The sequence below is a fragment of the Aquila chrysaetos genome, chromosome 10 (genome assembly GCF_900496995.4).
Source record: "Aquila chrysaetos chrysaetos chromosome 10, bAquChr1.4, whole genome shotgun sequence".
NCBI lineage: Eukaryota > Metazoa > Chordata > Aves > Accipitriformes > Accipitridae > Aquila > Aquila chrysaetos.
Genome location: NC_044013.1, coordinates 11,637,349 through 11,649,801, shown reverse-complemented (window position 1 = coordinate 11,649,801; position 12,453 = coordinate 11,637,349). Strand labels below are relative to the sequence as shown.

The following is a 12,453-nucleotide window of genomic DNA, read 5'->3' as shown; positions in this document are numbered from 1 at the left end:
AGAATCAGCCCCATCCTGCCCATGTCCCCGGATGTCGCAGTCCCTCCTGTGGGAGAGGACAGATCTGAGTGTTGGCAGCTGTGGAGCACAGCCATGCAGGGGCCCCTGACGGTGTCGAGGGCTGGGCCATTGCTCTGACAGATGGCATGACGAGACCGTCTGGTCAGTGCACTGAGGAGTCACCTGTATCCCTGCACACATCTCAGCTCCCAGTGATAAAGCTGGTGTTTCAGGGACAAGGCTGCAGTTAAATCAGCCAAAACAAGCTGCCCACAGGTTTAACCCATGACCATGCCAAGCCTGCATCTTCCATCTTTGCTGCATGCTGGTGATCAATACATCAGCGTCTTGGAGGAGGAGAGGGAAGGGAAGCAACTGGTAATGCGTGTGTCTGGGGGAGTGCCTGGATTGCCATGCCAGTAGCCTTGTAACAGATGAAGGAGCAGCGACATACCATTTTTCAGGGGCTCAGTCACTCAGGGATTCAATCTGTCCGTGAGAGCAAAGCTGCCCCTGGTTGGCTGGGGCTGATTTATTTCCAGGCTCCTCACAGTTCTCCAGGGATTGCAGCAAACCCTGGGGATTTGAGACCACTTGTGAGTCAAATCTGTTAATGAGAAAACATCTGCTTTATGCCAGGCTGATGGCACTGGGTAGCACTGTCGTGGTGGCGAGGATGGGTGTCAGATACATGTTGGACTGAGCTCCCTGCAGTGTGTAACCTTACCACAGCCCAGAGGAGTATTTTTGCTATGATACCCAAGCTGATGCCAACCTCATGGAGGGTCATAAGCTGCCAAAAGGCTGTCAAAAATGGTGCTGGACCCAGCAGCAGCTGGGTTTGGCAGCACATCCATCAGGAAGAAGTGCCCCAGACAACAGCAAACAGCATGGGACCTTCAGCATCTTTTCTAACTTGAAACAAGGCAGGGGTTGCCCTGCACTGCTGGGCATGGGGAAGGGATGAGCCCTTCTCAGTGACTTCCTTGTAGCAGGGATTTTGACCTGCACTCTGCTCTCTATCTACCTGGCATTGCAGGGACCTTCCTCCTTTCTGCCCAGGAGCCTGGCAAAAAGTGCCTATAAACCCCCTGTAATTTCATGCTGTCTGTCTGCACAAGGGCACTCATCTTCTCCCGCAGCAGCCTCCAGCGCTCGGCGTGCCTCCCTGCCCGACCGCGCAGAGCCTTGTTCGGTGGGAGCTGAGCTAATTGAGTGGAGACCGTACTTCATGGAGTCCATCAGAAACAATTTAATTCTGGGTTGTGGAAATTGGCAGCCACCACAGCTCCTATCCCAGCTCTTGGGTCTCATAATAAGGCCGGGACCGATGCTGCTTTTTTTAACCTGCTCTGTTTACTTGCCCGGATCAGTGCGTTGCTGCTCAGCAGGAGCTGGCTGTGCCGCTGAGTTGGAGAGCAGAGGATACAGCTGCCCAAACCGTGGATCCCAGGACGGCTCTGTAATCAGAGCTGGCTACTCCTGTTTTTTTTAAATCACTTGCTCTTATTTTTAAATGGGTTCATTCAATCGCCACTGTGCCGTGACCCCGCCGCAACCCCTCTAAGCCACACAGCCTCCCCTCCCCACCTGGGCTCAGCCCCCGTTGTTTTCCTAGCCCCAAGGGCTGGTGTTTCACAGATGTAAAAATAAAAGCTGTAACATGTGGGATAACAGGGGCGGCGCAGCTGGGAGAGGTTCCTGCCGAAGAGGCTGCCGGGCAGCACGGTGCCACTGCGGCCCCAGTGTTGGTTTAGATGGGCAGTCCAGCTGCTCGGCTTCCCAGCTGTCGTCATGGGATGGAGCAGTGGTGATCACAGCAGGGCTGTCTCTTCCTCCTCGGTGAACAGAGGAGCCACTCATCCCAGCCTCCAATGCTCTCCAAGCAGGCACAATGGGCGTGCAGAGCCTGCAGCCGGACTCAGAACCACAGAGCCTGTCGTGGGAGCTGCGCTGCGAGACCCCTTGTCGAGAGAGCATCCGTGGTGGGCATGGGACAGGCTGGGCTCTCCCCTGGAAGATGGGGGGATTGCGAATGAGCCTCAGGGCCTGAGCAGAAGCAGGAGACTGCTTAAACCCATGTGTGGCGTGGAAATTGATGCAATCCTTGGGGCCAGGCAGGGCCAGCTGGCAGCCAGCAGCTCCCTGCAGTGGCTTTGCCCCCTTTGCTCTGTGCTCAGTTCCTGCAGCACCCACCTTGTCCCTGCACAGCCCAAACTGAGCAGCAGGTGAAGGACCGTCTGGCTGCTGGAGCTCTGTCTTGCAGACACAGACTCCTCCAGCCTCGGGCAGGGTCCTGCCACCATCCATGCTCACACCCTTCCCTCGCTTTTCATCCCTTTCAGATGGCTCTCTACTTCTGCACCGGTGTCCTGGAGGATGAGACCCTCTTTCGGCACTACGCCCTGAACGTGCCCTTCTACACGCACTTCACCTCACCCATCCGCCGCTACGCGGACATCATCGTGCACCGTCTCCTCTCCGCCTCGCTCGGTGGGTGCTGCCTGGCTGCTTGCAGAGCAGCTCCGGGTGCTGTGAGGGGAGGGGGTGGCTGCGCCTGGCACAGGCAGAACTCCTGGGTTCCTGCCTTGCCTGCCACGGGTGCTGGGTGCTTGGAGTCTGCGTCCCACGGGACAGCTCCCTGGCACGTGGGTGCCCTCAAAATAACAGGGACACAGAGGTGAACTGGACGTCTGGGTCCAGGATGCCACGTCACGGCTCTGGAGCAAAAGGGAGCATGGGCACATCATTGTCACTTGTCCCCTTTCCAGGTGCCAGCTCCCCCATCAAGATGGAGAAAGAGGCCATCCAGAGACAGGCAGATCACTGCAACGACCGGAAAATGGCTTCCAAGAGGGTGCAGGAGCTCAGCGCTGACCTCTTCTTTGCCATCTTCGTCAGGGTAAGAGCCAAGACTGTCTTCCCCCGAGGCATCTTTGGATTTCCCCATGAAGGTTCAGCCTAGATGCCACCGGGCAGAGGGCTGCATGGCTGCCCAGCTGGCCTTGGGGAGGGCAAACAGAGAGGGGACACACTGCCAACCACCACCGCCAGAGCTCCAGGACCTGGAGACACTGGCTCCCCTTGGGGACAGCTGGATGGGGGATGCCAGTGTAGTGACAGCCCTATCTCCTGGCAGGAGTGTGGTCCTCTGGAGTCAGAGGCCATGGTGATGGGTGTCCTGAACGAAGCCTTTGATGTCCTCGTGCTGAAGTTTGGAGTCCAGAAGCGCATCTACTGCAATGTAAGTACCTCACCAGCATCAGACAGTCCCAATGCTGCCTCACCAAAGAGGGCTGCAGCAGCCAGGCATCATCAGAGGCAGTGGCTGTCCTGGTGCCTTTCTGTGCCAGCCCTGCAGCTGGCAGAGCTGCGTCCAAGCCGGGCTAGCTGGAGGGGAGGGAGCCTTCATGGGGTTTCCCCTCCATCCCTCGGCCTCAGGCAGGCATGAGGGCCTGGGGAGGTCTGGAGCAACCCAGTCTCTGAGGACCAGCTTCTCCCAGCTACATGCTGGGGGTGATCTAGTCTAGGTAAAAGGGAATAAAGACAGATTCAGGGGGGCAGAGATCAACACGAAGCTGAAGCAAGGAAAGGGAGCGAGGCTGGTTTTCATTTCATTTAATCAGATGGTATATCAGGGGCTGTGACAGCACCACTGTAGGCCGGCACCTGCGGTTAGCGACAGCATCTTCTCTTAATAACGTGGTTATATGGCTGGCAATGACATCTTTAAACAGGACATATAGCATGATATATGGGCTGTTTGTGTATCACAGCAGCCCCTGATTTACGTGCTAGGCTCAGGCTTACGGGCTGCTGCATCCCAGTTGTTAAAGAGCTGCAGAGGCAGAGTGCTGGGCAAAAGCAGCGTTGTCCCCATCCGCAGGCAAAGTGGAGGGGGATAGCTGAGTGGAGGGTTGTTCTGAGGGCCACAAGCAGTTCCCAACATTCTCCCTGCCTGCAGGCACTGCCCTTGCTGGGCTTCCACTTCCAGAAGGTGGGGAGGAAGCCAGAGCTGACACTCATGTGGGAGCCGGAGAAGCCAGAGCAGGAATCTGTGCCCCAGGTAAGACCCCCCAGCGCGGGATGAGCTCACAACACCGTGGGGCTGGCATGGAGGCTGTGTGCAACGTGTGGATCCCATGATCTCTGCAGGGACAGGTCCGGGAGGCAGGACTGCCTCACAGGCTGTCAGGTCCTGCTGTCCCTCGGTGTCCCCTCCCCAACGAGCCCAACCTCAGCCTCAACCTCGTCTGCCATCCAGCCCTGCTCCATCCCATCACTGCCCCCACATCTGACCCCTCCATGGCCTTCATACTCTGCCCTGCCTGCTGTGTGCCCTGCCTCCCAATTCAGTTTCCTCCAGGAATTGAATTAACATGCCGTTTACTTCCTTCTTCCAGATCATCAATTAAGATGTTAAGAAAGATCAAGCCTAAGGCAGTGCCTGTCTAGACCCTTCCCCCCATCCTGGCATTCCTTGCCCCTTCACTGGCACAGCCCTTCCTTCAGGTTTCCAACTGCGACAGGGTTAAGACCCAATTAGGAGGAATTTTTTAAGTCGGACTTCCTGAGATGCAGTGTCAAATGGTTTAACAGCATCTAGAAATCTCTCTCTTGTGTCCCTGTCATCTATTAACTCGGTAACTCAATCAAAGGGAGCAATCGCATTTGTCTGGCTTGATTAAGTGGTGCTTCTTTGCCAACTTTTGTCTGGCATTGCTATAAAATCACAGCTGTGTTGACTGCTGTGATCCCTGCCTGCTGCCTGGGCGGGGACAGGAGGGCTGAATCCCAAACCTCTCCCTGCACCGCTCCCGGGGCTCTGCACCATTTCCAACCAAGCCCACCACAACCCATCCTTGTCCACCTAGGGCTAGATGAAAATGACTCCCAATATAGGGCCGGGCTGACCCTCCCAGCTGGTATGATGCATGTGCTGGGGAGTCCTTTCCTTCCCAGGTGAGATGTTGCGGTCAGAGCCGGCCGAGCTCCCTGGCTGCTGCAGACACTTCTGCAGGCCTCCCTCCCTTTGAAGCTGAGCTTTCCTTTCTCAGCTTGGCTCAGAGAAGCCCCCTGGACGTGGCCCGAAGTGGCCTTGGTTCCTCCTTTCCTACAGGAGCGGGTATCACTTACACCCTAGCAGGGACCCGCATGAAAAATGACACCCCAGCATGAGCAGGGCCCATTTTGGTTAAGCAAACACTCAGCACTAGAGGAAACTCCTCCACAAACCCTCCACCCCTCCTAAGAAAACACCAGAGCCCTCCCATGGGAGCAAGCTCCGAGCTGTCCTCTGAGCCAGCAGATCCCTGAGTTGATCTCCAGCCCTGGGATGAGCCAGATCCCTGGGAGCCGTGCTGAACCGTGAGAGGTGTCACCCGGACACCCCGTGGCACCGAGCACCCCCAGCTCACCACCTGGCCCCAGCGCTTGGCCTCTGCTTCCCGGTTCGGCTCAGCCTGGCCAGGCAACAGGGAACATAGGGGAAGGCTGTTTGCGGGAAGCTGTGCAGGGGTCTGGGCTGGCTGGCCCTGCCATGGAGGGGAGATGTTGCCCCCATCTCTCCCTGAGCTCCAGGAGATGGCCAGGACCTCAGCGGGCATTACTCAGGCCTTGAGTATGAAGAGGATCTAAGACTTGGGATTTGATGTGAAATCATGCTGTTCCCCAGTGGTTCAGCAAAGGGATGAGGCAGGATTGCAAGGGAGAGCCCTGATAATCCCCATTTGACTCCCCGAGATGTGGGGAGCTGCCCCATGGCCACCACCCCCCATGCTCCTGCCAGCTGGGGCGGGCAGGGGGCTGGTGCTAGGTAGCCAGCAGCTATCTGGGCAGAGATCTGCAAAAGGATTTCCCTGCAGTTTGCTCCTCGCTGGCCACTTTGATACGTTTAAGTCTCAATGAGATTTTCCTGCTCTGAATGATTAATCTGGAGTGGCTGGTGCTGGATGAGCTAAGGATTTGACAAGGTTATGCTGGTGGCTCTGTGCCCGCTCCTCCTGCAGGCCAGCCCCGAGCAGATGGCCCCATCGAGCCCTGCCACAGTGCAGGGCTTCGGAAGGGGCTCCAGCAAGCAAAGTCCCCAAATGCCTGGCCCTGGGGCAGCCCCTTCCCGGTGTCCCAGCCAGCATGTTAACTGTACCTCGTGGATAGAACTGATCGATGCTTTACGTTTCTAATCTGCACAATTGCACGAAGAGATGGAGTCAGAGGACCGGGGAGGTGGCAGCAGGCAGAGGCACATTCCTGAACAGGAGGGATTGATTTTCTGGGGTCTTTATTCCCTTGCATCTGTCTCATCCATCGTGCTCCCTTCCTGGGTCTCCTCTTGCAGTGGGGACACGGGGAGGTCGTTCCCTCCTTGCAAGATGCTGAGAAAATGCTCAGCGTCATGTGGAAAACCCTTCTTGCTGCAGCTCACCATTGGCACTTGGCCAAGTTGCTTCATTAAGGGATGATGTGCGTTCTCCAGCTGGAGAAGGGAGACACGGGCAGGCTTTAGGGGAGGTTGGGACCCAAAGCCGAGGAGGGCACAATCACCCACACTCCTTCACGGACTGTGCAGAGAACAAGAGTGGCGCCTGATCAGGCTGGAATAAATGAGGATGTTTTGGGAAGCTCATTTAGCTCAGTTTGGGTTCCCTGGCTGGCTTCACAGCCCAGCGGTGTTGCCCTTGAAGATGCTGCATCCAGCCCCAGGAGCACCCTGGATCCCAGCAGAGCTGTCTGAAGCCGTCCTGCCCCACTCCCCGGCTCCCGATGGGTGCCGCAGCAGGGGCAGCAAAAAGCCAGCATGGCTCTCAGCAAATCCTGGTGTGAAGCCAAGCCACCTGAAAAACCCTCTTCTCTCTGTCTTTCTCTCCCTCGCTGAAGGTGATCACCATTTTCACACTGGTGGAGGTCATGCTGACATCGGATGGCGTCCCACTCAAGTACAGTGCCCTGCTCAAGAGGCCGAACTCGGAGAAGTGAGCACCCCGGCTGCATATGCTCCCCACTGCCGACACTTGCTGACCTCCCAGGCCCTGCACTAGCACCCACCGGAGATGGAGGGGACCCATGAGGAGTTTGGGATTTTGAGTTTTAAAACCGATGCCGTTTTATTTCTGGGTTGGATTTTAACTCCATCTGGGAGCAGGGCTCAGGGCTTGAGCCTGCCCCAGTCAGAGCATTTCTACTCTCAGATATTTTTAGCTTGATGCTTTCTCTTTTTTTTTTTTAAGGCAGCTGCGTCCATCCCCAGCCACCTCGGGTGCCTGTGGTGAGGGCTGAGTGGGGACGCGTGTCCCGAGGAGCAGAGAGGGGCTGGCTCCACCGTCCCAGGTGGGATGTGGTGGTATGCAGTGGGATGCGGCCATGGGGCCATGTAGGAGGGTTTCTTGCAGGGTTGCGTGTCATGTAATAAAAGCTGGGTCAGCAGCTGCATGGGGGGCTCGCGCAGGTTTTATTTTGTCTCCTCCGTATTCCCCCAGCCAGGAATCCCAGCAATAACTCATCTCCCCGGCAGCCCCGTGCCTTCCCCTGCCTGCCGCTTCCCGGGCATTGCGAAATCCAAGCAGCCTCTCTGCCTCCCCCAGCCCCAAGATGTGCTTGGCCGAAGGGCGTGGGGAATCAGGTGAATGTGTGCTCCTGGCTCTCTCTCCAGCAGCTAATCCCTCAGTCTGAGCCTTCACTGGGAGTCACCGGGTGTCTGCTCCAGCCCCTCACACCCTGGCCTCCAGCCTAACCCCGCTTGGAGACCCTGCAGCACCTTGTCCTTGCTTCTCCTTGCCACTGAAGAGAGTGTCCAGCCCCTCGCAGACTGACCAGCCCCTCTGCAGTCTCCAGGCACCTCTGCCTACTGCCCGTCCCCATGTCCCTGACCCGCGCCATGCAAGACGTCTCCGGGGGCACGGGCTGCTCTGGCAGCCTCCACTTCATCACCCCTGTGGGGATGGGCAGCCATGAGCGGCGGCTGGTGGAGGGATTGACGTCTGGTGAGAAGGAGTGGATCCATCATGCAGGGGGCCCTGCTTCACTCTGCCTCATCAGTGGTGACAGATGTGGCCCTGGCACAGACACATCTGCCCTTTGCAGGAGCCAGGAGCTGGCAGAGCCCGGGCTGCCCGGCTCAGGATGGGGGATCGGGCCCTGGGATGGGTCAGGGCTGGGTACAACACGCTCCCCAGGAGCTGGCAAGCCTTGAAAGCCATCAGGGTCACCTGCGGTCCCCAGGGGTTGCGCTGCTGGCGGCGTCCTTCCAGATGACCTGGTACACTCACGCATGGATGTCACCTTCGGACGTGGGAGCGGGTGGGAGCAGCCTGTTCCTCCCTGGGTCTCCTGCTCCTCGCCGGGTGCTGGTGGTGCTGGGCTGTTCCCTGCCCACAGCAGGTACCTCGCTGTCCTGGCACGGGCTGCCCCGGTGTGCCCAACGTGTTGGGCACCGGCTGTCCCAGGGCCTGACAGGCAGCGTGTGACTGTGTCCCCTGGGAGAGGGGACCTGAGGACATTGACACCAAAGGCAAGATGTCCTCCCCCTACCCCTCAGCCCGGTGTCCCCTTCCTCGGGTTTGTCTCAGGGGAAACAAGGCCAATCCTGCGTGGCCCGGCTCAGCCTGTCTGCAAAAACAGCACTTTTTGCCCCGCGCCCTCCCTGCCGCTCCCCGGGGTCCCACAGGCAGCCGCCCCCATGGGAGCTGGGGGCCATGAGGTGCCCTGGTCCCCAGGGATGGGCTGGAGGTCCTTCCTTGCTGGTGGGGGGCAGGGATGGCCCCAGGGGGGGCTGGGGGCACTGGGAGGGCCCTGGGCAGGGCTAGGAGATAGTCCCTGAATGTTATCAGCCCATCGTCTCACCCTTGGTGGGGCTCAGCCCTCCGGCGGGGCGGGGAAGGGTCATAAAGGGCTGTCGTCCCCCCGCCTGCCCCGGACATAGGCGTTATTCAGGGAGGGAGCTGGGATGGGCAGCATGGGGTGGCCGCTCTCCCCCGGAACCTGCCTTCTCCTCTGCCTCCTCGCCCAGCTCGCCGCTGCAGCCTCAGGTGACAGGGGCCGTGTGGGACAGGGTGGGTTGGAGCCCTTGGTGGGGGGTCCTGGGGCTGGTGCCACTACCCTGCGGGTCTCCGGGGACCCTGTCGCCTCCCCATGGGATACCAGCAAAGGCAAACCCTCCTGGCCACCTCAGGGTGGTTTGAGACCCCAATCTTTGAATGGGTTTGTCTCAGCCCCCACCAAAGCAGGCCCTGTCCCCATCCCCCCCAGCCCCACTGCCCCCTCACCCGCTGGCAGTGGCTTTGGATCAAGTGGCTCGATATTCACCACGGGGGGGCTGATGCTCGGACACCTCATCCCCTCTGCCAAGAGGCACGAGGAACTTCCCTGCCAAACTGTGCCTCAGTTTCCCCCTCTGCAGATGGGCTCTGGGCAGCGCTGGGGTTGCCAAATACCGGGCTGATCCCCAAAGGGCTCCTGGCCCCTCCGAGGTCCTCATGGAGGGGGCTCAGAGCAGCTAAATTCGCCTTGGGTGGAGATGCCCACCCTTGTCCCTGGCGGGGGTGTTGTCTCAGGGTGCCCAGTGCCCCTGCAGACCCCCGGCTCTGCTCTTGCCTCCAGACGCTGAGAAGACCCCAAGCTACTGGAATGAAGGGGCCAGGAGGAGGCTGGAGTCGGCCCTGGCATTGCAGCCAGTGGCACGGCGGGCCAAAAACATCATCCTCTTCATGGGTGACGGTGAGTCCCACGGGTCCCAGCCAGGCCCCATGACTCCATGGCTCCACAGCAGCCAGGGCACATGGCTGGTGAGAAGATGGGGCTGGTGCAGATCCCCTCCTCCCTGGCCAGCCCCGGGCAACGCCTGGGGAGGGCACGATTGCCGCTGGTCCCGGCCCCTTGCCACCCTGTGGCTCTGCCGTGCCTGCAGGCATGGGGCTGCCCACCATGTCAGCAGCTCGGATCTACAAGGGGCAGCTAGCCGGTGGCTCGGGTGAGGAGAGCGTCTTGGCCATGGAGACCTTTCCCCACGTGGCCCTGGCCAAGGTGAGTGGGGCAGCACTGGGGGATGGCCCTGCTGCCCCTGCCCAAAACCCCACCGGCCCCTGCTTGCTTCCAGACCTACACCATCGACCGGCAGGTGCCCGACAGTGCTGGCACGGGCACAGCCTACCTCTGCGGGGTGAAGGCCAATGCCAAGACGCTGGGGCTGAGCGGGGCGGCCGTCTATGGCAAATGCCGCACCACCTTTGGCAACGAGGTGGACTCCATCCTGCACCGCGCCAGGCTGGCGGGTACGGGGCAGTGGGCAACCCTGTTGGAGAACCAGGCGTGGCATGGCCATCCCATGCCATGCGGGGCTGGACGGGCTCCCTGTAAACCCTTGCTCACGCTGCAGGCAAGTCGGTGGGCATCGTGACAACCACGCGGGTGCAGCACGCGTCCCCAGGGGCAGCCTATGCCCACTCGGCCAGCCGGAGCTGGTACGCCGATGCCAACATGCCCAAGGAGGCGTTGCGGGACGGCTGCAAGGACATTGCCTACCAGCTGGTGCACAACACGGACATCAACGTGAGCTGGGGAGCAGGCGAGGGAGGGAGGGGACTCCAGGAACATTGGGAGGGTCTGCTGAGCTCCCCGGCAGGTGATCCTGGGCGGCGGGCGGATGTACATGACCCCCAAGCGGACCCCGGACCCCGAGTACCCGGAGGACCCAGCTCAGAATGGCACCAGGAAGGACGGCCTTGACTTGATCGCCGAATGGCTGAATGCCAAGCAGGTACCGTGCCGGGGCGGAGGGGACGTGATGCCGGGCATGGAGCACGTGCCTTTGGCACTGGCTCCATTCTCGCTGGCAGGGCGCCCGCTATGTCTGGGACAAGAAGGGCCTGGACGCGGTCCAGGATGACTCTGTGAGCCACCTGATGGGTAAGAGCATCGCTGCCTGCACCGCTGGCAATACCTCCTCCTCCTCCCCGCTCCGGGAGTGCTGGTGGGGACACAAAGCAGCCCCGGCGCGGACCCCACCCCGCCCTGCTTCCCCAGGCCTCTTCGAGCCCAAGGACTTGAAGTACGAGCTGAACCGCAACGCCTCCACGGACCCCTCCATCGTGGAGATGACGGAAAAGGCCATTCGCATCCTGCGCAGGAACCCCAACGGCTTCTTCCTCTTCGTGGAAGATGAGTAGCCCCAGGCGGGCAGCGTGGCTGGGGCTGGGGTGGGATGCGGGTTCTAGGAGCAGGTGGGCGTCCCAGGGCACCGGGGAGAGGGTGACAGCCGCGTTCCCCGTGCAGGTGGCAGGATTGATCACGGCCACCACAGCGGCCGGGCCAAGCAGGCGCTGATGGAGGCCGTCATGCTGGACCGGGCGGTGGCACGGGCAGGCGAGCTCACTTCCCCCTCCGACACCTTGACTGTGGTGACGGCCGATCACTCCCATGTCTTCACCTTTGGGGGCAACACGCTGCGTGGCACCTCCATCTTCGGTGGGTCTCAGGGAGGGGTGGCGAGCATCCCGGTTCCCACCTACCCCTTTTGCTCCCACCGGAGGCTGAGCTGGCCAAAGTGGGAGCTGAGGAGAGGTACCTGTCTGGGACAGCGGGTGAAAATGTCTTTCCCTGTGCCAGGACTGGCCCCCAAGAAAGCCAAGGACAAGCGAGCCTACACCAGCATCCTCTATGGCAATGGTCCTGGCTACAGCATCCGTGATGGGAGCCGCCCGGCCGCCAGCCTCCCCGCCGCAGGTAGGAGTCTGCTGGGGATGGGGTGGGGGCATACGGCGGCTGGGGGCAGCATCCCACGGGCATGGCCACTGGGACCGCATGGGGTCCCCGTGCCACTGGATGGCTCAGGAGTCACTCGGGCAGGAATCGCCCCGATGCCGGGGTGATGGAAGCTGCCTCCCCCATCCCTGCAACAGGTAGGGGACCCTGCTGCCCCCAATCCCGTTTCTTCTGTCCCCCCTGCAGAGGACAAGGACTACAGGCAGCAGGCAGCCGTGCCCCTGGAGACGGAGACCCACAGTGGGGAGGACGTGGTGGTGCTGGCCCAGGGCCCCATGGCCCACGTCTTCCACGGGGTGCAGGAGCAGCACTATATTGCCCATGCCATGGCCTACGCCGCCTGCCTCGAGCCCTACGCCACCGAGCCCGGGTGCAGGGCAGCCCGCAGGGCCTCCCATGGCACCCAGTGCTCCTCACAGCCCCTCCTCGCCCTCCTGGCCCTCTGCGTGGCTGGCCACGTGGTGGGGGGCTGAAAGCCCCCAGGTGAGCCCCACTTCAACCCAGGCTGCCTGGCACCCCCCAGGCCGCCCCCAGCTGCCCCATCGAGGGTCTTGTCAGCTGGGTCCTCACTGTGGCCAGGATCAAGGGTTGCAATAAAACACAGGTTGTTTGTCTCTATCTGCCATGCGAGGGTTTGCAGCGGCAGTCGCCTCCTAAGGCACCGCCCCATGCCTCGGTTTCCCCATGGGGTCGTGGCTC

General features: G+C 60.5%; 2 protein-coding genes across 2 annotated transcripts in view; both read left to right on the top strand.

The window, feature by feature from the left end:
- DIS3L2 (DIS3 like 3'-5' exoribonuclease 2) overlaps positions 1 to 7,428 on the top strand; it is a 197,270-nt gene extending 189,842 nt beyond the window's left edge. Inside the window, exons 19-24 of the mRNA XM_041126654.1 lie at positions 2,346 to 2,493; positions 2,772 to 2,902; positions 3,140 to 3,244; positions 3,965 to 4,066; positions 6,877 to 6,971; positions 7,227 to 7,428. Coding sequence (XP_040982588.1) covers positions 2,346 to 2,493; positions 2,772 to 2,902; positions 3,140 to 3,244; positions 3,965 to 4,066; positions 6,877 to 6,971; positions 7,227 to 7,275 — 630 coding nt within the window. The 3' untranslated portion in view covers positions 7,276 to 7,428. The remainder of the gene's footprint in view (positions 1 to 2,345; positions 2,494 to 2,771; positions 2,903 to 3,139; positions 3,245 to 3,964; positions 4,067 to 6,876; positions 6,972 to 7,226) is intronic.
- Positions 7,429 to 7,511: 83 nt separating this feature from the next.
- LOC115347090 (intestinal-type alkaline phosphatase 1-like) lies at positions 7,512 to 12,239 on the top strand. Its single transcript, XM_030028043.2, has 11 exons — positions 7,512 to 7,618; positions 9,595 to 9,711; positions 9,902 to 10,017; positions 10,091 to 10,265; positions 10,370 to 10,542; positions 10,616 to 10,750; positions 10,830 to 10,899; positions 11,017 to 11,151; positions 11,266 to 11,457; positions 11,599 to 11,715; positions 11,941 to 12,239. The coding sequence occupies exons 1-11, from the start codon at positions 7,588 to 7,590 to the stop codon at positions 12,225 to 12,227; spliced, it is 1,548 nt and encodes a 515-aa protein (XP_029883903.1). The 5' UTR covers positions 7,512 to 7,587; the 3' UTR covers positions 12,228 to 12,239.
- Positions 12,240 to 12,453: the final 214 nt, after the last annotated feature.